At 33.9% G+C, this 25,105-nt stretch overlaps 1 protein-coding gene across 1 annotated transcript in view; it reads left to right on the top strand.

Annotated features, from left to right (window-relative positions):
- Positions 1–25,105, top strand: part of LOC136559317 (adhesion G protein-coupled receptor A3-like) — a 252,001-nt gene that overhangs the window by 128,365 nt on the left and 98,531 nt on the right. Inside the window, exons 8-12 of the mRNA XM_066554455.1 lie at positions 3,098–3,262; positions 6,684–6,882; positions 8,160–8,309; positions 10,902–11,063; positions 13,392–13,607. Coding sequence (XP_066410552.1) covers positions 3,098–3,262; positions 6,684–6,882; positions 8,160–8,309; positions 10,902–11,063; positions 13,392–13,607 — 892 coding nt within the window. The remainder of the gene's footprint in view (positions 1–3,097; positions 3,263–6,683; positions 6,883–8,159; positions 8,310–10,901; positions 11,064–13,391; positions 13,608–25,105) is intronic.

Genomic DNA, 25,105 nt, shown 5'->3' with positions numbered 1-25,105 from the left:
CATGTATATTCTCTTTCCTCTTTTAAATGTTTTTAATGAGAGGGTCACTGTAATTTCAAAGAGAAAGTTGAGAAAAGCCTGCTAGTCATTCTTTTCTCATCAGGCAGCAGTCTTCCTATTCAATTAGCCTTGATACCATCTCATGAATATCTGACTTAATTTTATCATCATAGAATGTCACAGAATTGTTATGGTTTGAAAAATCCTCTAAGATCATCAAGGTCAAGTATTTAGCATTAAACCATATCCCCAGGTGCTGCATCCACATGGTATTTTGAACACTTTCTGGGAGATGATTCCACAGTTCTGCTGGGCAACCTGTTCCAATGCAGGACCACCCTTTTCATAATATCTGATCTAAACCTTCCCCCTGCTGCAACTTGAGGCCATTTCTTCTCATCCTGAAAGTTGAAATTTCCTTGAAAGGTGGCAACTGTCATACTGCTGAGGAGTGGGATGTGGTTGCTAATGCAGAGGGCGTAGGAATGCTTGTTGACTCATATTCCATCCTTAGGAAAGCTGCATAGCTGGGGCAAAATTGTTGGCACTTGTGGCCCGATGTTTATTAGCTCCTGTGAGATGGGATAGTCAAGGAAAGAATACAGCCAAAGGAGCCATCCTCTATTAATTCTTTTGAGGTTTTGTCAAGCTCCTAAATCAGAGTCCTGCCACGTTCTCAGGTTATGGGAGAGTTCTTGCCTTTATCCAAGACTTGTTGCCATTGCCAAGAGAGATCAAGAATGCCTTTTGACTATGAGTGAGAGTCTCTGGGCGTGCTTATGCAACCATGCCAAGACTTAAACTATGTAACTGACCTACTAGAAAACTTTGTGATATAGGGTTTTAAAATTCTATAACCAGGAAAGGCCCACCCCTTCCTTCTGGTCTGCCAGGACTGTGAAGTCAAAGTCTCCAAGGATTATAAGCAGAGAGAATGCTAAAGGATCAAGCTGGCTGCTTTTTTTGAGTATTAAAAGATTTTTTTTTAAATTCAGTTCCCCAAATTCTCCAGAGATATAAGATCAATTTATCATTTGTCATATCCAGATGGTAAGTAAATGAACAGTTTCACCATTGGGCTTGCTATCAAAATATTCCAAGAGGAATATAAATGAATGCATCATTTACAGTGGCCAGATGGCAATTCAGAAGACAATTTCATGATCTAGGCACTATATTGCATAAACCTATTCTGGCTTGTTTTTTATCACCATCTGAAGAAAGGGCAATAGAAGATTAAAAGTGTGAATGTGAGGAATTTCTTGTCTTTTGAGATAATTTGAACCAGTGTTCAAGTATTGCGTTAGTATCAGAAACAAGGCTGGTGTATCAGTAAATATTTGTCTCTGAGTCTAGGAAACTTCATCTACTGAGGGGAGACCTGTTAAGCAGCAGATACATTTACATCCGAACACATTTCAGCAGTTTAAATAAATGGAATATGTACCCTTTATATTTATTTATCAGCATACTGATTAATTCTAAATTTATAGTAAGCTGAAATATGCTATTTACCTATCATCATCATCATTGTTTCCAATTTTATCACATTTTTATAATTAACAATAGTTGTAGATATTTTCTAGAAAATATATCAGAAGATCAGCACAACTATCATACATTCTATTCATTTTTGAAGTCTCCACATCTTGATGCCACAAGTGAATATAACCTCTGCCTTTTCTTTCAGTGAAAAAGCTTTATGCATAATTGTTTTTATAAACTTTAGGAATATGATCTTTCTTAACTGTCTATAATGATATGAGATTGTTGTGATGTATGAAATATAATATTTAATTAAAACATTCTTAAACTGGCTAATTTCTGTGAAGTACTTCTCCCTGAATGCAAAAAGATGTATTAAAAATTAGCTGAGAGGCTGCTGTTACTGGGCTATTCACCTGAGACTTCTTAAGAGAACAATTGCTTCTTTTGACATTAAAATACTGAGCTACTATCTGAGAACAGCTAGTAATGCTTTTTCTATATTTTTTGCTATAAAACTATGTTAGAATTCATTGTAAAAATGAAATAGGGGGGTTACAAGGCACTTGGAGTTCAAAGCCATCATAAATAGGAATAATGTGATATTTTTAAAGTTACTATTCAATAATAAATTTCACTGAATATCTGGAGAAATATCTGAAATTCTGAAACAACTATCTTAAATCAAAGGCTATTTATTGTGGTTTACTTGTTTTCTGAGGCCCTAGATAACAGCCCCATAGTAGGTTCTTGAGAAAATCATCTTTCAAAATTTCAGGCTCTACAAAAAAACTGCTGAAGGCAACAAGTAAATTTTTCAGGTTTTATTTTAAATACAGATTTGAAACAAATGTATTAACTGTTAATTCAGTCCTTCAATTTTTATTGTGTACATTCTCTCTCACCCCACTGCGTTTCTTCCCACATAACTTTTAATTGTCTAAACCACAAGGCATATTCAAAGACAAGTCATTTCTGTAAAGCAAAGTAAATATTTCAGATAAATGCTACTTCTTTTCCCTTCCCAACTGCTTTCAAAAGCTGTAATTTGTTTAAAACTGTAGCAAAATTTATTTCCAGCCCCATGGCAGATTTAAGATATAATGTGTTACCTACTTAAAATGCAGTAGTTAGCATTATTTTTGGTCTATGACATCTAGAGTAATTGAATAATATTCTACCCCTGATAGCAGAGTGCCAGATTCTGGTGCTAAAGTGCCTCAGGATCTGTAATCACAGCTGAAGGCAAACCCATTCTCTGTGGGTTGGTTGTGCGGTCCACTTGAAATGCCTTTCTGACTTCCAAGTGCTTGGTTAGGCAACAAACCAAATATTCTGTAATACCTGGGGAAAACAGAATGGGCTTTGATAAATAGTTTATGTTCTTTTTTGATGATTTGTGATTTGTGTTATAGCCTGTTACTACCTGAGTAGTCAATACAAATTGGTGCTGCTAAGAGCTTACTACCACTTCCATACTGTCTGACCCTCTGATATCATAGACCAAACCCCATTCTGATATTTTCATAAAAAATAAGTTAATGTCAGAAAACCAGTGACTTGATATCTGTATAATTGAGTGTATAAAATGATGAATCTTTTATTTTTTTAGTGAACTTATCCTATCCAGTATTGACATTGATGCAACTGGAGATTGGGAGTGTCTAGTCAAGAATTCCTATGGAAATAGCACTAAAAAAGTAGAAATTGTGGTACTTGAAACAGCTGCTCCCTACTGCCCTGCAGAAAGAATTATTAACAACAAGGGAGATTTCAGGTATGACTTTCTGGGTTTGGAGTGTGTTTCATATACTAATGGAGGTACAGACCATATTCATGCTTACATGACACTTCAGTCTCAGTTATAAATCACTTATTTTAGTTGTCATTTTTATATAATATGGTAGGAAGGGGAGAGCACTGTATGATTTTGATGAGAAATGGGACCTAGTGCTTCAAGAGAAGCAGTGGTTTGTGAAAGTCAGGAAATCTAATTCCTCAGTATGCATTATGGAAATGTTTTAGGAAATTAGATAAATTAGAGAAGATTAAAAATTTTTCTTGGTCTTTGTAGAAGATGATAACACTGCATTAAAGCATTAGGAAGATTAAATCTTCAGTGCTTTACTTTTTTAAATCTGTTCAGGTTCTGATGGCTTTGTTCAACTGAGATTAGAGGTAAGAAATGACATGAGACTGTTAGTAAAATATTTCACTGAAGAGGATCAAAATTGAAAGTAACACTATTTAGTAAAATAAATAGATTGTATGAGGTGAGCTTAAGGACACAAAGTTCTACCAGTATATCACATGCTTACAAAATACATCTGTCCTTCTATCTGAATCTTAGGAGCTGCAAGATTTTGTAGAGTAAATGTAGCTTTTGCTTCATCATTACTTTTATCTACATATGCTGTTGGGCTTTTTAAAATTGTAATAATTTTAATCAGAAGAAAAGGTTTCTGTGGAATTTGGTATTGTTTTCAGTCAGCTCTAAAATACACCAATGGTATGCACAAAGCTCTTAAACAAAACCTGCTTGACAATAAGACTGATGTATGATGGCAATCCCATTGAGAAATCAAGACAGTAATTTGTTACCAAATGAATTATAATGATAATTCAGCTTGAATAGATAATGAAAGGAAAGTGGAAGAAGAAAGATGTCTTTCTTAAATAGCAGAATTTTCTGTGAATATTTCTGACCTGAAAGCCTCTATTTATTTTCAGGTTACCTTTAAAACTTAAAAGCCCAAAGGCTTTTTGTACTATTTCTTGTATTTGAATAAAAGTAAAGGATTGAATTAGAAAGAAGTGGAAATAAAAACCTACTCAAATAATCTGTTTTCTCTTTACTACAAAGCTATTTTATTATGTGTTAACCTCAGTACCAGCAAGTTTGCCTCTTTCATTGAGGCAAAATTGCTGAGGCAATGCATATATATGGATTAAATTTCATTAGAGACCTTTGACAATCTTAGCTATAGATTTTTTGTCATCACAATAACTGGAATTGTGCTTTTTCATAGTGGATATGCTGAAATAGGTTTTCATTAGATCTTTAAAAAAATATATGCTTCATATCAGAAAGCTCATACTGAATCTTTTAGATGGCAACTCTATGAAGTTCATGTTCTTGCCTTAAAATGACATCCTTTTCTCCATAAATAAATATATATAAATCTTCATGCTGCACAAACTAACACCAGGGGCATTTTTGTCATTTTATATAAATCAAAGGAACAAGAGTGGACATTTCTCAACCTATTGATCATCTTCCTAGAAATCCATATAAATTTATTTTTAAAATGTACATCAAAAGGATGCTGAGTCCATAGGTTCTTTTGGCATTTGAGGGAATGAATTTAAAATAGTAGAGAATTTATGAGGCTCCAACTCAGCATTAACGCTTGAAATTGTTCAAAGGTTTATCCTCAGAGATGGAGCTTTCACACCAGCAAGTTTTCTTACAAAGGTCTTTGAAGTTTTGGTAACATAACAAGTATGGAAGTAGAAAGAATTGAATCACAAAGGCAAAACTAGAAAGAACTGTTCCTTTATTGGGCAAAAGAAAGGGAAAAAAGCATCAACTGTTAGGGGAGTGTGGCTATTTCAGTGGTCCAGCCTAGGTGGTATTTATAATTGTGTAACTGCAGCAAGAATTAGGCACTGAGAGTCAGAATAAACTGGCCTTTTCTGCTAAGAGGTTTTCTCTATCATGGCCATATTCTACCTTTTTTTTGGTTGCTGTTTTATAGAATGCTGTAAGCTTATTCTGAAAGGCAAATGAAAATGTTGCTATATGCTATCATTCCTAGTCATAAAGGCTGGATTCTGCTCACTGTGACAATGCTAGGCTCAGAATTATCTCTTTAGTTTCACTTTTGAAGTAAGTTGCCAGTAAGTGTGGCCCAATTGCATTAATGCAAATTTTTTACTAAAAATAATTCCTTCCCAGAGGCAAACGTCCTCTATGATACTATATGTTCTATGTACGACTTTACATATTTTGATTTTTTGGGAAAGCTTCTTTCGTGATCCGTTTTTTTTAATCGACTGTTTTTACATCACACATTGATTTTTTTCAGTGACAGCTATGAAAAATAAAAGTATTTTTCTTCTTAGCTTTTCTTTGAAATGAAGAAAACTTTTACAGTCCAAAACCCTTCAAGTATATTATGTAACAATGTACAATTGAATGTGCATTGTGTAACTGGAGGAGCTAATACATTTGTTTGAGGAAAGGTTGATTGCCAAGCTGTAATTTCATTGAAAGGCAGAATATTTTTCTGATTTATTTGGTTCATTCATCAGATCAGTGCAATTAAAGAACCATATCCTTCCCACACCTGCTGACTTGCTGATGATATGCTTATGGCTTTCTTTGATTTCTACCAATTACCTGATCCTGCTATGTCCACACTAGGCTGTAAATGACCGTAGATTTGTTATCTATAGAAATAGATCCAGTTGTGCCATTCTAGAGAATTCAGCAGAAAAACACTTTCTATGCACAGAAAGTGTGTTTTCCTAACAGACCAATCAGCTAAATAGAATTCTGACTGCTCTTGATTTAGTTTATTTTCAAAGACTGTTTTGGAATCATACTACATAAATCATGTATACCTAAATAGCTAATTTTTGAGGGCTGGTTCCTTCCTCCTTCATGACACGTGATCTCTGCTGAAATCTTGTACACTGTTTTCTGAGACATTTTGTCTCAGGACTTTTTGTTTTTTTCAAGGCTTTTTAGTGGTGGGTCAAAATGCAAAGCAGAGATTGTCAGGTATTTTTTGGGCCCTTAGTTTTAAGAGCATTTACTAATAGAGTTTGGGTTTTTGGGGTTTTTTGGCTTTCTTTTTCTTCATGTACTTACTGCTCTGCTTTTTGCAGTCTACAGACATTAATGTAGCAAAAACACCAACCATATCTTTTTCCTTAACACTAAACACCTTCCTGGAATTAATGCAGAATAAATGTGTGACTAGCTAGACTTGAACCTGTATAATTCTGACATTTTCCAAGGGAAAAATGTAATTAATTATAAAACATTTTGAAGTAAAAGTTAAAATAGCCTTTTTTTCTCATATACCACTTTACTTTGTTGTATATGGTCATATATTTATATATATATATATATATCTCTATATTGTAAGTTGTCTTTTGCATTTTAATTTTTACTACCATGGTGTTTCTAGGTGGCCCAAAACTTTGGCTGGGATAACTGCTTACCAGCCCTGTCTCCAGTATTCTTTTAACTCTGGTGCATTTCACAATGGTGCAGAAGAGGCAAAGGCGTGGCGCAAATGTAACCGAACTGGACGCTGGGATGAAGAAAACTACTCTGAATGTCCTTATTCACAAGAAATCACTCAAGTTCTTCATGCTTTTAGTCAGGTAACAGTTTGAAATCCAAGGCTCCCCTTCTCTAGTACTGAGTTTGTTGAATAGCTTGCAAGAAATGTCAGTTCAGCCATAAGTTTGGGATTGATGGTCTTTTAACAAAATGCTCTACTTGAGAGACAGCCATTTGTTTCGTTGGTAATTGGAAGTTTAGTAGGAACAAGTGTGCAGCATTACCTTTACCTTAATGCTTTTTTCCATTAGGTGCTTAGAGTCTAGATGATTATTAGTAATGTTGGCAGGGTGATCAGTGCTTGACTTTCCTTCCCCTCATGTGGTTTTCCAGAAAGATGTTCATTTCTTGTGGAGTTCCGTATCAGTTTCATCAGCTGAAGTGCCTTTCCACTTTTGATGTCTTCAAAAAAAGCAGTACCTTAATTGTTTCTTATGGATAAGTAAAAGAATGAGATGAAAAAGTAGATGTATAGAAATTAATGAGAAAAAAAGAATGTAACAGGAAACACTGTGGAGGATGGCCCAGACGTGTAACTGCCCTATTGATTTTACAACTTTCAGTTTCCTTGACCATTTCTTCCCTGGTAGTATCAGTAGTGCTAGATAAGGCCAGAGAAAGTTTGTTTTCAAATGGGTTCATAAATAAGAGTAATTAATATATTAAGAGAGCCATTGCAATTACAATAATAGTAATAAAATGTAATAAAATAAAATAATAATAAAATAATAATAAAATGATTAGTGAGATGTCTAGAATCCAGTCTGTTCTCCTGTAAGCAATGAGGTGAGGTTGGGTTTCTCACGGTCTTTAGACACTCAGGACTTTATAACCTCTGAGGATGGAGGCTGCACAATTTCTTGGGGTTAGCCTGTTCAAATACCTGACTACACTTACAGCAGGAAAGATTTTCTTCACAGCCAGTGTGAACTTCTCTTGTTTTCCCACAATGTGCCACTGAGTATAGGAACCCTTGCTGACACTGTTGTTTTCATGAAGGTCTAGAGATAGAGGCAAGGCAAGGTAAGTAGCTTGGTATATTTTATGAGGCCAGATAGTTACAGTCTAGAAATGTAGAGAAAAATCTTCAAAAATTGTGGTGGTGTCTTCAGATAACAGCAGTGAAATCTAAGACCTAAGGCTGAAAATACATTCATATGCCTGAATATTCCCCTGAAATGTATATCCATGGCATATTGATGCACGTAAACCCATGTGAAATTATGGCAGGCATTATACCAATGGATGTGATCTCCAGTTTTTAAAGAGAATGAAGATAGCTGATTTATTAAGGCTAACAATTCTAATGTATTTTCAGATGCACATCAATTTGACAACCGTGCTGGAGTTTTCCCGCCAGCTGACAGCCTACACAAGAGGTGCTTCCCTCTTTGCGGATAAAATGGATGTAATATATTTGGCTTATATAATGGAAAAGTTAATTGTCTTCGTGGATGAAGTTGAAGATGTAAGATATCTCCTCTATGCTGAAAAAAAGTATCAGTTAGAAGTGAAGTCTTCTCTGTGGCCCTGCTCTTAATGTATGCGGGCACACAGTGAAGAGTAGCTTCTAAAACTGATTGCTGATTGCAAATGCTCTGCATAAACTGTGATGTGTCTCTTTGTGCCAAAAAGGAAACTAAGTCTTCTTTGCTGATGACAAGGGCATTGCTGCTTAGGAATAAAACCTTTTTTTAATGAGCCACTTAATTAAATTTCTTTTTAAGTTTATTTTCTATCATGGCTAACATGATAGAATGGACTCTGGCTGGCCACTGGAGCTACACATGCTTCTTTTGTTTTCTCCATTTTATCAGAAGGTTTTCACTGAATTTTGAAAGGTGGTATCACTTGTAAAGAAAAGATAATATGTCTTTATGTGCAACTTCTTACAGAATCTTTCAGCATTATGTATGCCATTTTTGCAGCAAAGTCTAATCAGAATTATGCAAACCCTATGGGGAAAGTAGTTTTTTACAGAGAACATAAATGTTCATCACATTTTTTTATTGTTAATTTTCAGAGTAACTACTTGCATAAACATTTGATAAACTGTAATTTTTGACCACATGATGTTTTCTTTTGGTTTGGCAGTGTTCATTCCATTCTGGCTCTGGGAATTGTAACAGTTAACATTTTAGTGCCAATATGAGAAAGTCTCCAACTTCAATTTCACCATAATACACTAGATCCAAAGTATATTATTAAGTGCTCTCCAAGAATCATGTTTCAAAGCTGCAACTTTATTTCAGCTCAGAATCCTGATAAGATCTTACTGCTTTCTGACAAAACAAAAATTTGACATTCAAAAGAAACAGCTGGATTTGCCATAAAGGCTCTTTGTTTTTCTAGCACTGATGTATTTTCCATTAAAGCTGAGTACCATCTCTAATCTTTTAATTGACTTCTTCCACCTTTCAAATAGGTTTTCATTTCTGCTGTTTTTTGTATCAAAACATCTCTATCTCCATCACTTACAGCTACATCTCTGATTTAGTAATACCTTATTTTCTTAATTTATAACATTTTTCCTAATTTTTCTCTCATTTCCTTTACCTCTCTCTCAAGTTTTCTAGATAGAGTCCTCATCCATTGAGTTCTCAACTAGCATCCATTTCTTAGCTCTCACTCACAAAGTACAAAAGCACCTATGAAATTTGAATATGCATAATAGTGCAAATTTTTGTATTTTCAGTGATATGACTTTACTCTTCTTTAATGCACTTAATTATAGTATAAATTACTTCCTTTTCTTATTTCTCTCCTTTTGTATATTTATAGACTATTGTTCTGCCCTCAGTAAGTTACTGCCTAGCTGATTGGTGTTTGCTTTTATAGTTTCTCATAAATCACTCCAGACTCTTAATGTGATTCATTATTATTCATTTTATCAATAACTCTGTCACATTGTCAAAAGCCATCTAGAATTATCTAGTAATTATGTTCTCAAAAATAGATTAAATATTTCAGGAAGAGTCACATAAAATTTCACATGTAGTCTCATTATTTGTTTCCTTTGCAATGCATGAGAAATTTATCTTGTTTTTATTGAAAATGCAGAACTAACTTCATAACCTCAGCCATCTTTTAAATCTTTTTCACCATTCCTGAATTTCTATTTTCCTTTCCACTGAATCATGTGTGTATTTATCTTATTTTTCTGTTTCTATTAGCGTGACTTTTTTGGCTTCTTGAACTTTTCTTTAGCAATATTTCTCAGTTGTTTTTCTCTTCTATATACCTTTTCATTCAGGTTTACTTGTGACAACTGGATATATCTTTTCCATATCTTTGCCTTCAAATATATTGGTACCATGGTCATGTTAATTTTGAAATTTTACTAAAATTAAGTTTTTGAATTTTAAAAAGCAAACATTTTTATTCCAGCTTGAAATAATTACAGAAAATATTCACAGTGATATTTATTCTTTCTAAATGTAACTACTAATAAAATTTCAAACACACAGTTACCAAAATCTGTAAAATGTTGCCTGGCAAAACAAAGATCTATTGTTTTGGATTAGGCACAAGTGTGAATTAAACCTACCAAAGCTATGGCTCATGAGATGATCTAAGTTTATATCAACACCTGAGCTATATCTCAAATTTACCCCACTATGTATGTAACAAAGATGCCTTTCAAATATGTTTTTTCCTCTTTTTTTTTTTCCCTTCCCCCCATGCCTCCCCCTCAAGGTTCTTTGATTAAACATGAAGCAGTTCTTTAGAAGGGCATGGCCAATTTTAATTAGTTTATGAAAGAGGGTGATAATTCTGGAATTCTGTTTATTGAGATGAGATGACTCAATTTGTCTGGTATATCTAGAAGATAAGCTTTAAAGTTGTGAATTAAAAAACTCTTCCTTGATGTGAGTTGCACTTTTCCTTTCTTGGTTTTTCTTTTTCAATCTATTTAAACTTTTTATAAAATCAAAACTGTCTTTCAGTGATGGTTACCAAGAGAAATAATGTGCCTGCCTTCATTTGTACCCTTATCTGTTTTTTCTTAGTTATTGAGTTTTACAGACAATACCTTTTTATTTTTTTTTCCCTCTTCCAGATTGGGGATGCTCTTATTGAGATTGCCAGCAATATAATGCTGGTGGATGACCACGTGTTGTGGATGGCTCAAAAAGAAGACAAAGCCTGCACCAGGATTGTACGATGTGTGGAACAGATTGCAAGTCAAATACTGACCAGCAAGATTCAAGTGATATCAAAGGTATTTCAAAAAATTTTAAAATGTTTTGTAAGATTTTTTTCTCTTGAATTCTATTTGCAAGACCAAAATATTTTTTAAATATAACCAATGGTATTAAAAAGTGGTTTTCTTTGATCAGTTTTATTTATTGTGACAATATAGTGTTCACAACAATATCTTTCTAATGTTCTTACAATTCATTCATTTTCTATTTTTAAAGCCATTATAGCGTATGGTTTTATTTTGAAAGGTCCAAGTTGAATGAGTGACTGACAGCAACATCTTAGACCATAAAAGACAACAAGATCCTTCCCTGGATCTGGAAGATTTTAATATGCCTTACCAAGAGGCTTCTGAACAACTATTGTTTAAAGTATTTAGAAGATTATCTACAAAGGTCTATCATGTCTTAAACATTACCAATTTGGGGATAGTTTTAGTTTTTTTAGAAGCAAACTGTACCTGTTAGAAATACTTGTTTTACTCCTTGTCCTCCATCTACACAAATGTGTCACTTGGATACTGAGAGGTTCTCATTTGGAGACTAACACATTGTCTTGTCAGCTTCAACATCTAAATAGCAGATATACATCCAAATCAGAAGCTTGAAAGTTATTCTTTTAGAAGTTTAGATAAACACTTTAAAGCCTTATCATTCCTTGAGTCAGTTTGCTTGCTTGCTCTTAAACAACCTTTATTCTTTTCTCAATTGTCCACTGTATTTACACAAAACCACTATTTAAAACTGAGTTCAGGCGCAGAGTAAATCACAGGAAAAACGCATAAAATTAAAAGCAACCAAAAAAAAACCAAAAAAAAAGAAGTTATAGACTGAAGTGAATCATAGAGGAAGCCAAATAGCATAATAGCCTTAGTTTGTGTTTTTAGAAAAGCGGTCTTTCAAACAGACACAAAAATATATTGGACTGTTTCTTAAAAGAAGTTTTTTATTTAATTCTCATTTACATAAAAGAATCAAATTTGCTAAAAGTATTTATATTAAATGCATAGTGACAATAATGTAACTTTTAGAAGTATTTTGCAATGTGACAGCTAGGAGGGCTCTGTTGTTTTATACTTGCCTTTCTTTTAAATGTCAAGTGACAAAGGTTGAGTTTTTTCCCTTTCACTGCTTCAGGAAGATGTTGACATTACTGAAAAGAGTAATTCTATGTACTCAGACTTCAATATGTGTCACTAACTGTTTTGCCTTGCTTTATCTTTTAGCTTCTTAAGGTTTTTTGTAGGAGAAGTAGTTTACTGTTGAGTGCAATTTGTAAATAAACAAAAGCTGTGGAGTATTTCTGGTCTCATCTTAGGCAATACCAAACATATCTGTTCCTTTGGGAGGCCAGCCAGGAAACTGTCTTACAGAAATTGCATCAGCTTTCTTTATTTTAGAAAACAGCAAATAAAACACCCACAGCTTAGGTAGCCAATAGTTTCTCGTACAATTCCAAAGGGGGGAAAAAAAGGAGAAACTCTATAAATGGTGTCAGCCATATAACATTGAATCATAGAATAATTTAGGTGGTCAAAGACCTTTAAGATCATTGAGTCCAACCATTAATCCAGCACTGCCAAGTCCACAGATCAGGAAACAATCTGTGCCTGGAAGCAGAAACCATATTGTCCTATCGGTGTGGCACCAGTCTAAGGTAGTCTGCCTGTTATAACACAAGCTGTTTGTCCCATGCACTGTGATGAAATTAAAATACTAGTTTAAGGGTAGAGACGCATCTCTGCACTCTGCTGCAGTCTCCATCTCCATACACTTCACTTTGCTGAAGGATAGGTCACAAATGTACCTGTAACACGGTGTTGCTTTGAAACCATGTAGTCATGTTCAATGCTCTCATGGAACAAGATGTGTGAAAAGACTCAGCCACTAAATAGCTGAGAAGGTTCCTTTTTCATTTCTTAGGTACAAAGCACATCCTTGTTAATTTTTTAAATAGTTCTTAAGCCTGGTGTTGCTAGTTCACTTTATAACTCTATTGCTTTAATTCCAGATTCCATTGAAGCTGATAATGATGGAATTAAAAAACTGATATAATAATAACTAGTGTAACTGACAGAAAGAGATCTATACCTATGTGTATATATGTATCTCAGAAGGAAAGATGGAAGCAAACCCACTATGCTGTTGTTGAATCCTGTATCATATTTTTTAAAAAGTTCTATTTTCTTTCTCTTCCCAAGAGAATATATATATATACACATAGATATGTGTGTATGTGTGTGTACATGCACAATCATTTATTTAGTTTATGCAGTAAGCACACAATGCATGTGCAGTTGCAAGTATGGTTAATAGGTTTGTGCCAACCATTCTCAATGTTTTCACAGGTATCTCGTAATATTGCTCTGGAAGCCTTCATGATCAAGCCCTCCAGTTTCACAGGAATGACTTGCACTGCCTACCAGAAAACATCTGCAAACTCAGACAAGTCAATGACTCCTGATTTGGGAAGATGGGAAGCAAATCACAATCCTGATCTATATTTGAATTTCAAGTGCAACACTGGCAATCTGGATGGTTCTTTGGTGAATTCTTCTACCAGAGTAAGTCAGTATGATTATGAATATAACTTATCTATTTTATTTATTTAGTGTTTTCAGTAGCACCTTTATGCAGAATACTGATTTGTAAAATGAATATTTTATGTGTTCTTAGCACTGTAAACTTGTTAATAATTTCAGCATGTAAGTGGGCTTAAACTGGTGTATTGAGTGTAGCATATTTTGTTGTACTAATGAATATTCCATTAATATAATCAGGCAGAATGCAGGATGTGAATAGAGATGAGTGAATGTCTTGTTTTTTTCTACCTCTGAGTCCAGTTGTGCAAACTTTTCTATGTGTAAACAATCTCTTCAAATTAATTTGGAAATACTTGTTTTAGTGAGGCAGTCTCACAGGGTTTTACATTGCAGAGATGTATTTTTTTTAGGGAAATTACCTTTACTTTCATGAATAATACTGCACTATCTTCTGGACTTCATGCTGAGGGAGAGTGTTTTGCTGGATTTTTGAGTAGTAGCTGAAGAAAATAGTAAATAAGCCTTTTAATAGAATACACTGTTGTTATCAAATAATGAAGTGTAACAATTAAATTTTGATCTAGCAGGAAATGGAATTTTGTATTTGGCTGAGCATGTTATTAAATTTAAGTATTAGTGTTGAATTTCAGCTACCCTCCAACTGAATCTCAGTTTAATAGGCTTATTTCTTGAATTATTTACTATGACAAAATGATGCTTCTCTGAATAATATTACTGGTTTATTGAACTTGAAAATATTTTGATTGAAGTTTGGTGCATTTTAATCCATATGGACTATGCAGTCACTTATATGGTGCTCCCATGATCTTCTGCTAAAAGGAATCATCTTAATAATTGAAGAATAGGTTAAATTTGTTTCCTTTAATGGAGTTCATTTTTTTCCTCTGAACACTTTGAACGCATCTGTCTATAGGAAAAAGAAAGGTGTCTCTGAAAAGCAATGACTTTGCCATCCATAAGGTGAAACCCAAATGTCAGAGATCCCAAAGACACAAGATTTCTTCAAGAAGAAATCCTGGAACACTCTGAATTGTATGGGATAGTATTATTGATATAGAAATATATATGGGATTACAGGAATGGGAAAGTTTACTTTATTAGCTCCACCAGTATATTTTGTACTTCTTTAGAATCTGAATACCAACATTTTTAGTAAATTAGTCTCTTTATAGTTGAATGGTCAAGCATGGTGTATCTCTCCTTTTATAAAAATCCTACCATAATTGCAAATTTCTCATCTTTTCTATCAGCATGCATTTGTCAAATATTTAGAGTAAGTTAGACCAGTTATTTGAAGCCCCTTCCTAAAATGTTGTTAGAATGTTACCATAATAATCTCAGAATAAAATCTTACCTTGTATACTGTGAACCTACCTGACTTTAATATAGAGAAGGGAAGTTCTACTGATGGTACAAAGAAGTCAGGAGAAAGTGAGCTTATTCCCATGCAAAGCCATTTTATGTATGTAATATATATTCTGATGGAAGTGACTTTATTAGGTGGATCTCCAGTTATCACCTGTATATGAATTTGTAACGATTGTAAGAGCACGATACAGGAGAGTATAGACTCAGCTAAATATTTGTTACATGGCTTTAGGTTTTAACATGAAAGTGTACTCAGGCATTAAATGTGGTAGGGGAATAAGCAGACTGGATATATTCCTTTAACTTTATCCTGAAAAGCAAGAAGTTTTAATTCACTGCTCCCTGAAAGTTTCAGGCTAACCACTCCCTTAATTCACTCTGAAATTGGTTACACTTCTTCACTGTTGAAGCAAATCATATGTAGAATTGTAACTGATAACAGAAAATGGGATTCTCTATCATCATCCACTAGCAAAATTATTTCTATATTTGCTCATTGGAGGTAAACCTACTTGATTGTGCTGTGCAAAGTTTAGGAAAAAAGGGAATTTGTTCTAAGGTCAAAATTGCTTCTTTTATTATATCTGACCTTTAGAACTTCATCTTAGATGCTGAAATTACTCTTACAGTCTTCCTCTATTTAGCATAGGATTAATAATGAAGAAGAAAAAACATCTAATTAAAATCACCAAGTAGATGTAGCAATCACAAATTTAATTAACTTCTAATAAAAATGTGAAAATTTGCTTAAGAAGCCTACTAAAAGAGAATATTCATATGTTTTTGTGCAAGAAAGTGTAGCCCTCTTCAAATTTATAGTACAGTCATCTGCTCACTGAGCAAAGCAATTGTTTATATCTTGTGTTTCTAAGAAATTTCACTAATCAATTAAAAAAGTGAATCCTCAGGAAGCAAAGTGTGGGCAGTAGAGGGGGGAAGGCCGATATGGGTGAGCTCAAGCTTTCTTGTGAATACCACCAAGGCTTTTGTAACTATTCATAGTGATCTTCCCTGGCAATGGTAGGAAATTGATAGATATTTAGACAGTGGTTTTCTGTACATAAATTAACCTGATCTGGTTGTTATGGTATATAATGCCCCATAAAGGTTAAGTAACATCAAAATTTAAATAAAAAAGTAAAAAACAGATTTAAAAGGATAGACTTTGAAAATTAAATAATTTAAAAGCACTGAAAGAGGTTCACCATTCAGAGAAGTTCAGGACATAGCTGTTAAAATATATCTGTATCCACTTATGGTTCAAATATGTTTATAGACCAACTTGCAGTGTTTTCAGATACCCTAAATTAAAATATTATTGCAGTTCGATACACAAATTTTTATCTTTAAATCTAATTCTGACTCTATAGCTACCTGCAAGTTTGAAAATCATCATTTATCCTTGTTGCAGATCAGAAGTTTTGTGTGGTAGGACTTAGACACAAATGCCTTCTCTTAAATCCCATTTTTGCTGTTAGTAGGGAGCTTTTGCTGCCTGGCTGGACTCTACTGGGTGGGGAATAAGAAGCTCAAATATATATTCTGAATTTTTGTTACAGTATTTTGACACACTGGTTGTTTTCTTCTCTGTTTAAGAAGCTTTAATGGGATGCTCCCACCCTGGGTTTCCAGGCTGAGATCCTATCACAGGAATGCTTCTGGGGCACTATTCTGTCTCATGAGCTGAGTTATATCCTCTGTGGTCTGCGGATATAAAAATAATGAAGTGATGATCACACACCAACCAGGCTGCTGCACATTTGAACTCAGACAATGTGAGAACAGTTGATGAAATTTTAGTGCCATTCAGTACAAATCCAGAGTCTGGTTCTTGTTTGGTACCAGACCTGAAGGATACTTGGAACCTGATCTCTGTTCCAACCTGATTCTGCAAAATAGTGTGCAAAATAATGACTTGTACAGTTAACCCACCTTCTGACTGAGTAAAATTCCTTCAGTACAGAATGAACCTTTAAACTTCCTGTACCATGGCAACGAAATGTGCCGTTTATGGTGGACTGGAAGTTTGGTATTTGTGCTTTGACTTTGAAGAAAGTATTTTCTTAACATAATTTATACTTTCAGCTTCATTGAAAATGCTTGTCAAATGAGAAGTCTATTCCTATCTTAATTATTCTCCTGACACACAAATTAATTGGAAGTGAGGTTTTAAAATTTCAATAATACGAATTTAACATGTAATGCCTGACTTTTGAGTTCTTCATGATAGTCTCCATGCATTCCATTCAACTTTTCAATTCTGTTTATTTCTTCTATGCCCTGAGCCAGACTGACCTTTGGATTTGTCAGGTTGTATTACAGGTAGTGTCCATAGGAAGAAATGGTAAAAGTTAAATTGGTACCAGACGTGCTAGCCACAAAAACAAATTCTAAAGTGCACTAACAAAATCCTGCAATTACGTACATGTACCATGTTGAGATATTACACAATTTTAGAAATATTCTTGTCTCAGATACATACTGGAAAATATAAAATCTATGTAAGAAACGGTTTTGTCTTGCATAAAATAAATTTTGATTGTCCGACCATAGATGTAATGTATACATAATGGTAAATTCACAGGTAAAAGTTACCAGGAATGGAGAAAAGAACCTAAAGATTTCCACCAAGTGATGAGAGTAGGATAAAACACAGAATTAAAAATCCAAAGAGGAATTGTGAATGGGAAAATGATTGTTACTGATATCATGAGGTTGCTCACCCATTTTAGGATACCTTCTCCCAGTTTCAGAATGCATGTGTACAGAAGTTTTTCAGTGCATCAAGATCAACTCAGGAAATTCAGAATTCATATGGTGTATAGAATTTGTGAAAAATGTAATACAAAATGAATATACTTCCTGTAATTTGCACAGAAAATATCTATTATTGATTTTTCTGGTTCAGTCTATCAGACTAAATGTTCCCCACTCCAGATCTTTTTTCATTCCATGCTACATTAAAAACAAATACTTTTCAGTCTTCTGTTGAGAACATTCACGTTGAAATATTCAGTAACCACATACATCATATTAAGAAAATACCATCCAACATAGTCAACAAAATACTTTTATCCTACAGTATGTCACAGTATATTGTTAGGTTAATTCTGTATTTTTTTTCTGGCATGTAATATCCAGTAGGTTGATAGATATCATAAATATAGCATGAATTATGTTGACATCATCATTTCCATTGTGATGGCCTCTGATTTCCCAGCACTCATTGCTTTTTACAGATTATTGCAGCACTTTCCTCATCAAATATTATGAACTTTGAGTATGTTGTATCATACACGTTAGTACAAAATTATAATTTTTCTTTTTTTTCTCATGCTTCAATTTTCACAACTGTAGAAAACATACAATAAAGAAAAAATTGCCAAGTAAGCGGGACACCAGCAAACAAAACTTAGTTTCTCAGTTTTATAAGTATGGCATATTAAAGAGTAACACTGGGCAGAATGCTGGAATACCTATTGTCAATGCCTATTTTGTTTCAAAATATTTTACAAAGATTAAGCATCCAGATCAAGGCATATCATGTTATACATCAGAATTTGTCCTCTTCCCTTCCCTTTGGGAAAAAATTTTTGCCCATTTTTCTCTTTTCTCAGTTTTCTTTCTATGTCTTAGAGCGCAAAGCATTTTGCTCTTCCTCTCTTGGATAATGATATTATATGAAAATTTGTCCTGGTAACTTACAAGAGAGTTTGCTTGGTTGTAAATTTATAAACTGATTTTACAATAACTAATCTAGGACTGTGTTTCTCTTTTCTCTGTGATTAGGTGGGTACTATCACAAAGGTATATCTTAAATGTGATGTAGGCATTTTTAAGTTTGTTATATTTTGCCTGCTTCATCTTTTTACATTTTTTCTACTTTTTAAAGATCTTTTATATATAGTTCTAATTTAATCCTGTAGTGGTTTTAATATATATCCAGACATACAATATCTATTTATTCAATATTCTAAATAATCACCTTCATTCTAGATTTTTGCATTCAAAAAAGGATTTTTTAATATTTGTCCTTATTCTTAGACATAATGTCTAAGAGTTATCAAAAAATAGCTGTTGGTATCTCTCTTATTACAGCCATGGAATACTTGTTTTAAAATAAAACTAAAAATAAGTAAAAACATTTAGCAGTATGATATATAAGCTAGTATTTTCTGTGGAAGTGTTAATTTGCTTGCAGGTGGGTTCAGATGATACACGGAGTACTAGCTATGGAAAAAGTTGAAATATCTGTCATTCAGGTAATCAGAGGATTTAATTTCAAAATCAAAACCAGACAAGAAAAACTGCAACTCTCTTTCTCTTTCCAGTATGCTCAAATGACAATTTTTATATGCTCAAATCACAATTTTATATTGATACCACTTACTATTATTCCTTCTCAAAAAGTGACTTCATATATTTGTGCCTGGTATGACTGACACCTGCAAGGTTTGTAGTTTGGTGTTTTGTGTTCAATATACCTTCTTTTTTCTTTTCTCTGTACATGCTTCTGTGGCCTTTTATTATGTGGATGTTCATCCTGCACTTACAGATCTTTCTGAAAGTTGAGAAAAATAGAACAGTGCCCAAATACTATTAATGCATGTGTGAAAAATGTCAATTATCTTAGGTGTACAGAAGTGTTTCTCTAATTCTTGTATTGGTTTATCATGTATTTTAACATCTAGCCATTTTGTCACTGTCCCTTAATGCTATGCACAGTTTGGAGCTCAAACTTGTATGTCTGTAGAAGTGAAAAGAAATATGAATAGATTGAAGTTAATAAATACAAGGAAAAAGAGACTGGGAGAATTAGCAGCTTGTATTTGATCTAAAATTGTGTTATTTGAATTCACATTTGCTTTCTTGTGAAAGAAACTTCTGTTCCTGAACACATGAATACTACTGATTTTATGTATGCTGTCAATATATATCTAGGAGATGTGCTGCCACTCTTTAATCCACAATGGCTGAGTGAAAAACAGACTTCTGATTTTCAGCACCATTGCTCTTGTTACAGAAAAGTTATCTTTGGGATTTCCCAAAGGGCATTATAAGATTAGTTTCCTTGTTATAAACTATCAGACTCCTTCATGTGCATTCTGCTGTTAAATAATAGTGTGTACACTAATTAAGATAAACCACATAACAAAACCCCACTGACACCATAACAATTAATAAAACAAAGCATCAGTTGTTGGAATGTATTTTATGGTACAAAGGTACCATAAAGGAACGTATTTTATGGTACTTGATGGTACAAAGGTAATAATGACCATGTACAATGCTGAGTACAAATGCAAGTCCTAGTTCTGCATTGATTTTTGAGGACTTAACCCCCAATTTTCTCATTATATAAAATAAAATGCCCATAACTTTCTCATGGTATAAACAAAAAACTTTTAACATTTTTATAGAACTCCCTGTATAAGTTAAGTATTTGCAACTGTTCTTTTCTAAACTCTTCTTTTTAATGTTTGTTTTGTTTTTCTCAGGGAATGATTGATGCTACATAATAGAACATGCATCAGTATCCAATAAGTAATTACATTTTGTTTCTCAAAATCTTTTTCACTACATGGTTGCTTAGGTAATTGATTGTTGCTTATTTTAGAGAAGGCATTTCCAATTTCTAAACTGATAATATTAGTAACTGTGGAAGTGCATTTAGAAGCTTTTTCTTTCTTCTTTCTTTTCTTTTTTTTTTTTTCCAGTGTTGGTTTGCTGGCTTAGATTGATTATTAGGAGATGATATGGCTGGATTTTTTTTCCTAAATGTGGATTCTTTTCCTAGAAATTCTTGATTGTTTCCTGGCTTTTTTAGTCCCCAGCTGTATGTGATAACCTGAGGGAATGGTCAATAGCGCACAGGTGAGGAGGCTGCTTTGGAGGAGTCAAACCCTGTACGTGGTATAAAGGTGCTCACACAAGGGTAGAGCCTTTCTCATTGTCAAAGTGACCATATTGGCTGGAGCTTCTCTTCAGGAAAAGGCAGCAGTGTATGAGGTCATGTATCAAAGATTTTTGAGTGGGTTTTGGTTTTATGCACATAGAGGAATTAATCTGTGTGATGTTCTGTGTAGTATTTAGGGCACTGTAAGTGCTGTGTTGTAGGAACTTTCTAAAGGATGTGTATACACGTGTCTCCAGACAATCATTTTTGAACATGTAGTGGAAGTCAGCAGTGGAATGCAAGTTTTCCAGAAAGTGGGTATGTTATCTCTATGTTTTATGCACAGTGTAGACCTAGGGGTGTAATTAGGTAGAATACTCCTTCTAAAGTGACTTAAGAAGAGATGACTATACCAGCAAGTTGATTCATGGAAGGACTAGAACTGTCTTTCTTTCAGAACTGTCTTTGTGACACGGGAACTGAAATTTCAGTTAAAATATTTCTGCCAATATTGCCTTGTTGTTTGGTGAAGAAATTATTTAATTGGGTGGTGGTGTTTCTGTGGTTTTGGTGGGCTTAGCTGGGAGAAGGAGTTCACCTTTGATTTCTTTTTTAGTTCCAAAAAATATATATACTAGTAGAAATCTCTAACATTTCTTTTTTGGGTTGAAGGATTTAATATTGCCTTGTTTAATTGACTGTTACTGCTTTGTAGAAATTGTGAGATGTGTTCTGTGTCACAGTGAAGTCAGAAGTACTTTGCATAGTCTGTCTTTTCCCTAAAAATAGATATGAAATTCTGTTAAGTAAAAAAATCTTCTTGCAGTGGTTGTTGTTGATGTATTAAAGTGGTGTTCACTAAAAATATATAGATTAATTCATCTATAAGAATTAATTTTTTTATTATTTTAAAACCCAATGTAAAATTCTGGCATTTTTTACTGTATGAAAAGAGTGATAAACTTGGAGTCATCTATGAGCATACGTGCACATGCACAGATGTTTGTACAAATGACCCAAAGGAATGGCCTGAAGTTGTGTCAGGAGAGGTTTAGATTGGATATTAGGAAAAAATTCCCTATGGAAAGGGTTGTTAGGGATTGGAACAGGCTGCCCAGGGAAGTGGTGAAGTCACCTGAGTGACTCAAAAAATGTGTTCAAGACTTTCAAAAAGAGCTCAAAAAACATGTGCACATCATTTGGGGAAATGGTTTAGCAATAAACCTGGCAGTGCTGCCTTGCATGTCAGACTTGGTGATTTTTAGAGGCCTTTTCCAAATTTAACAATTCCATGTTTCTGTTTCATGGTTTTGAGGACTAGAATCCTGCTTTCTGTGTATATGGGGTTAGCAGCAGTTATTCTGGAAGGATAGTGCACATGGGTAGGTAATAATACATGTTTATGGTGCCTAGTAGGTATTTGAGTTTAATCTATTTTCTGAACTTTGAAAATATCTCCTAAAAATAATACAGTGGGAAGATAAAGTGAAGAGAGTGAGGCAAGGGGCAGGAGGGGTTTCAGAAGTAGTAAACTTACTAGAATCAGTTTCCTGAGTTTACAGTTCTCATGAGATCATTCCGTGCTCTAACATCGAGTGTTGGAGTGTGTGGGGAGAGGGAGAGATTTTCATGGTGAGGGAAGAGGAGTAAGTTGTTTACTTGGGCTTTTTTTAACAAACAAAACTTTGACATGTCTTGTGATTCTAGGAGAGTTGACTGTGACTATAATGATTCATTCTTGTCTGTCATTTTAGACTGTCATGTGCTACACTTTTAAAATAGGATGTGAAAGCGCATGACTACTGTCCCAGAGGGCGTCTCACAAAGATGTGCATAGTATTTTTTGAGCCCATCTCAATGAAAAATTTATTTTTTAGCTAAATTAATATTGATATGCTGATTCATGTTTATGCTCTGAGCTCTTTCTGCATTATTGATTTCTGTATGGTTGGCATACTATATATCAAATATTTCAAGGAATGCTTGTAAATTTGTTGAACTATAATTGAATATAGTACAGATGGGATCATACCATTATTTCCTGACGGTGAGTTATAAGAATCCCATTTTAAAACTTTCATAGTTATACATAAGAGTTAGTTCATTATTCTAAATTATTGTTATTGTGCTCCCATAATGTCCCAGAAAGTGAAGGAACTTAACAGGTGTTAATTGAGTTTCCAAATCATCAGTGGAGGAATTTACTGTTTTTAATACCAGGTTAGTTTGTAATGAAACACTTAAGCTCTGCTCTACAGAGAAAGGACTTCTACCCAGATATTCATTGTTTGACTTCATAAATGGACAGTCGTTCTTGTGAAGTTAATTGGCTTCATAATCTTGTTTTAGTGAATGAAACTCGTATACAGATTTCTTTAGTTTCTGGGAAAACTTCATAATGAAATAAAGAGGGATTTTCATAATGAATTTGAGAAAAACAAATATGTCTGGACTCTTCATCCAGACTTTTTACTGCTTTTTTCTCTTGGCATCAACGAGTAACTAAAACATAATTTAAAACAATACTAACCAAAAATTATAATTGTACTTAAAATAGCTAGAAATAGTCAGTACTTCAGTAGGATTCTTGAATCTGATGTTTTTTCAAATGCTAGTGAAAAGTGTTGAACGTAGGGATATAAGAAAAGCTGCAAAGGGTCAGTCTAAAATTCTATTTTTGCTTGTTTCTTACCTCTGGTAGGAGTCTAGTAAGCTTTGGGAGAGAAGTATATATAGAAATGGAAATGTAGTGGTACATCTCACTTATATGCACTTTTTATGCCTCTTGGATTTCCTCAACAACAGACTGTAGCCAGAAGATGGTCAATACAGGAAATAGGTTCCTTTTTTGGGAAAAAAATTATCTCAACTTTTGATACATCTTAATGGTTTAGGTCTTATCCAACCACACTTGGATATGTGTGTTCACTAAGCTATATTATGTTTGTTATTCTATGTAGAAATAGTTCTTTATCTTAATGTGCCAATAATGCACATGTACAAATCTGAGAACAGGAGTGATGATAATTGTTAAAAAGTCCACATCCTCTCTGTGTGCATGGGAATACATATTTATACAATATCAAACTACAGTCCTGGAGTTTTTCTGCCATTAATCCTTGTGCTGATTTTTTTTCATACACCCTGCATTACTGCTAAGAAGAAAAAAAGAGGAAAAATAAGTTGGCCAATTGTTTTAGCTCAAAACAGACTGTAGGCTATGAATTTGGATAGACAAGATAACAATTCTTCTCCTAAATGTAGGTTAAAGCCCTTCAGACCAGAACTCTGATGAACCAGAACTAAAACCCACAATGGCTAATTTGATATGTACAGGTCATACAGTAGATGTAACAGCTGTGTAGTGTATGCTTCACTGACCAGCATATGCTGCTATTTTAAAGGAAAAGAGGAATCTTAGGACTTGGCACTTGAAGAAAAAAATTGCATTTCTGTGACATTTTATTGCAGAAAATCTCCTGTATTTCATAAGCTCTGTTTGATCAGTACTGTGTAAATTGTCTTAACAGATTCAAAACTCTTACTAAATATAGTCTAGCAAAGTTGCATGTAATTATCAGAGTCATTGAACTGGAGGGTTATTTACAGCTATGTTGTGTTTCTTCAGCCTTTATCACTGCACTTCTGATGATAGCAGTCACCTGCAGAAATGCCACCAAATATCAAACATACTATTTAAGTGGTACTGATCATTTAAATGTGTAAATTCCTAATTTCCACATAAAATAGAATTAAAGATGTATTCCAAACCATTTTAAAACTCCTGCTCACGAGAACTATGGTTTTCAGTTTTGTGCACTTTCAGAGTACTTCACTGATTTGGCATCTGTATTTTAATCCTTACTTTTCAGAAATTTCATGTCTGATTTTAGTGAAGTCTTTAGTAAATAAATGTCTAACTTGAGTATATGTCAGGACATATGTAGTATATTTAAAGTTCATTTTACCCTTAGAGTTTAGTTTAATTCTGTCAAATAACAAATCCAATCAGAGGCAGCATCAAGCTTCAGCAGTAAGTTTTCCTCCAGTGCAACTACAAGAATTTCTGTAAGGAGGGAACTTTCAAAGAAAATCAGACCCACTGGGTACCTTTTCTACACTTCTTCTCAGTGTGTTGGTTCTTGGGAATTCATTAATGTGCAGAAATTCACTCTAGACACAGTTGAAAACTAGCAGTGAATGTTACAATCTATTGATAATTGACTTTCTGCAA

Source organism: Molothrus aeneus, chromosome 8 (assembly GCF_037042795.1).
Source record: "Molothrus aeneus isolate 106 chromosome 8, BPBGC_Maene_1.0, whole genome shotgun sequence".
NCBI classification, from domain to species: Eukaryota; Metazoa; Chordata; class Aves; order Passeriformes; family Icteridae; genus Molothrus; species Molothrus aeneus.
This window is presented reverse-complemented; position numbering and strand designations above follow the sequence as displayed.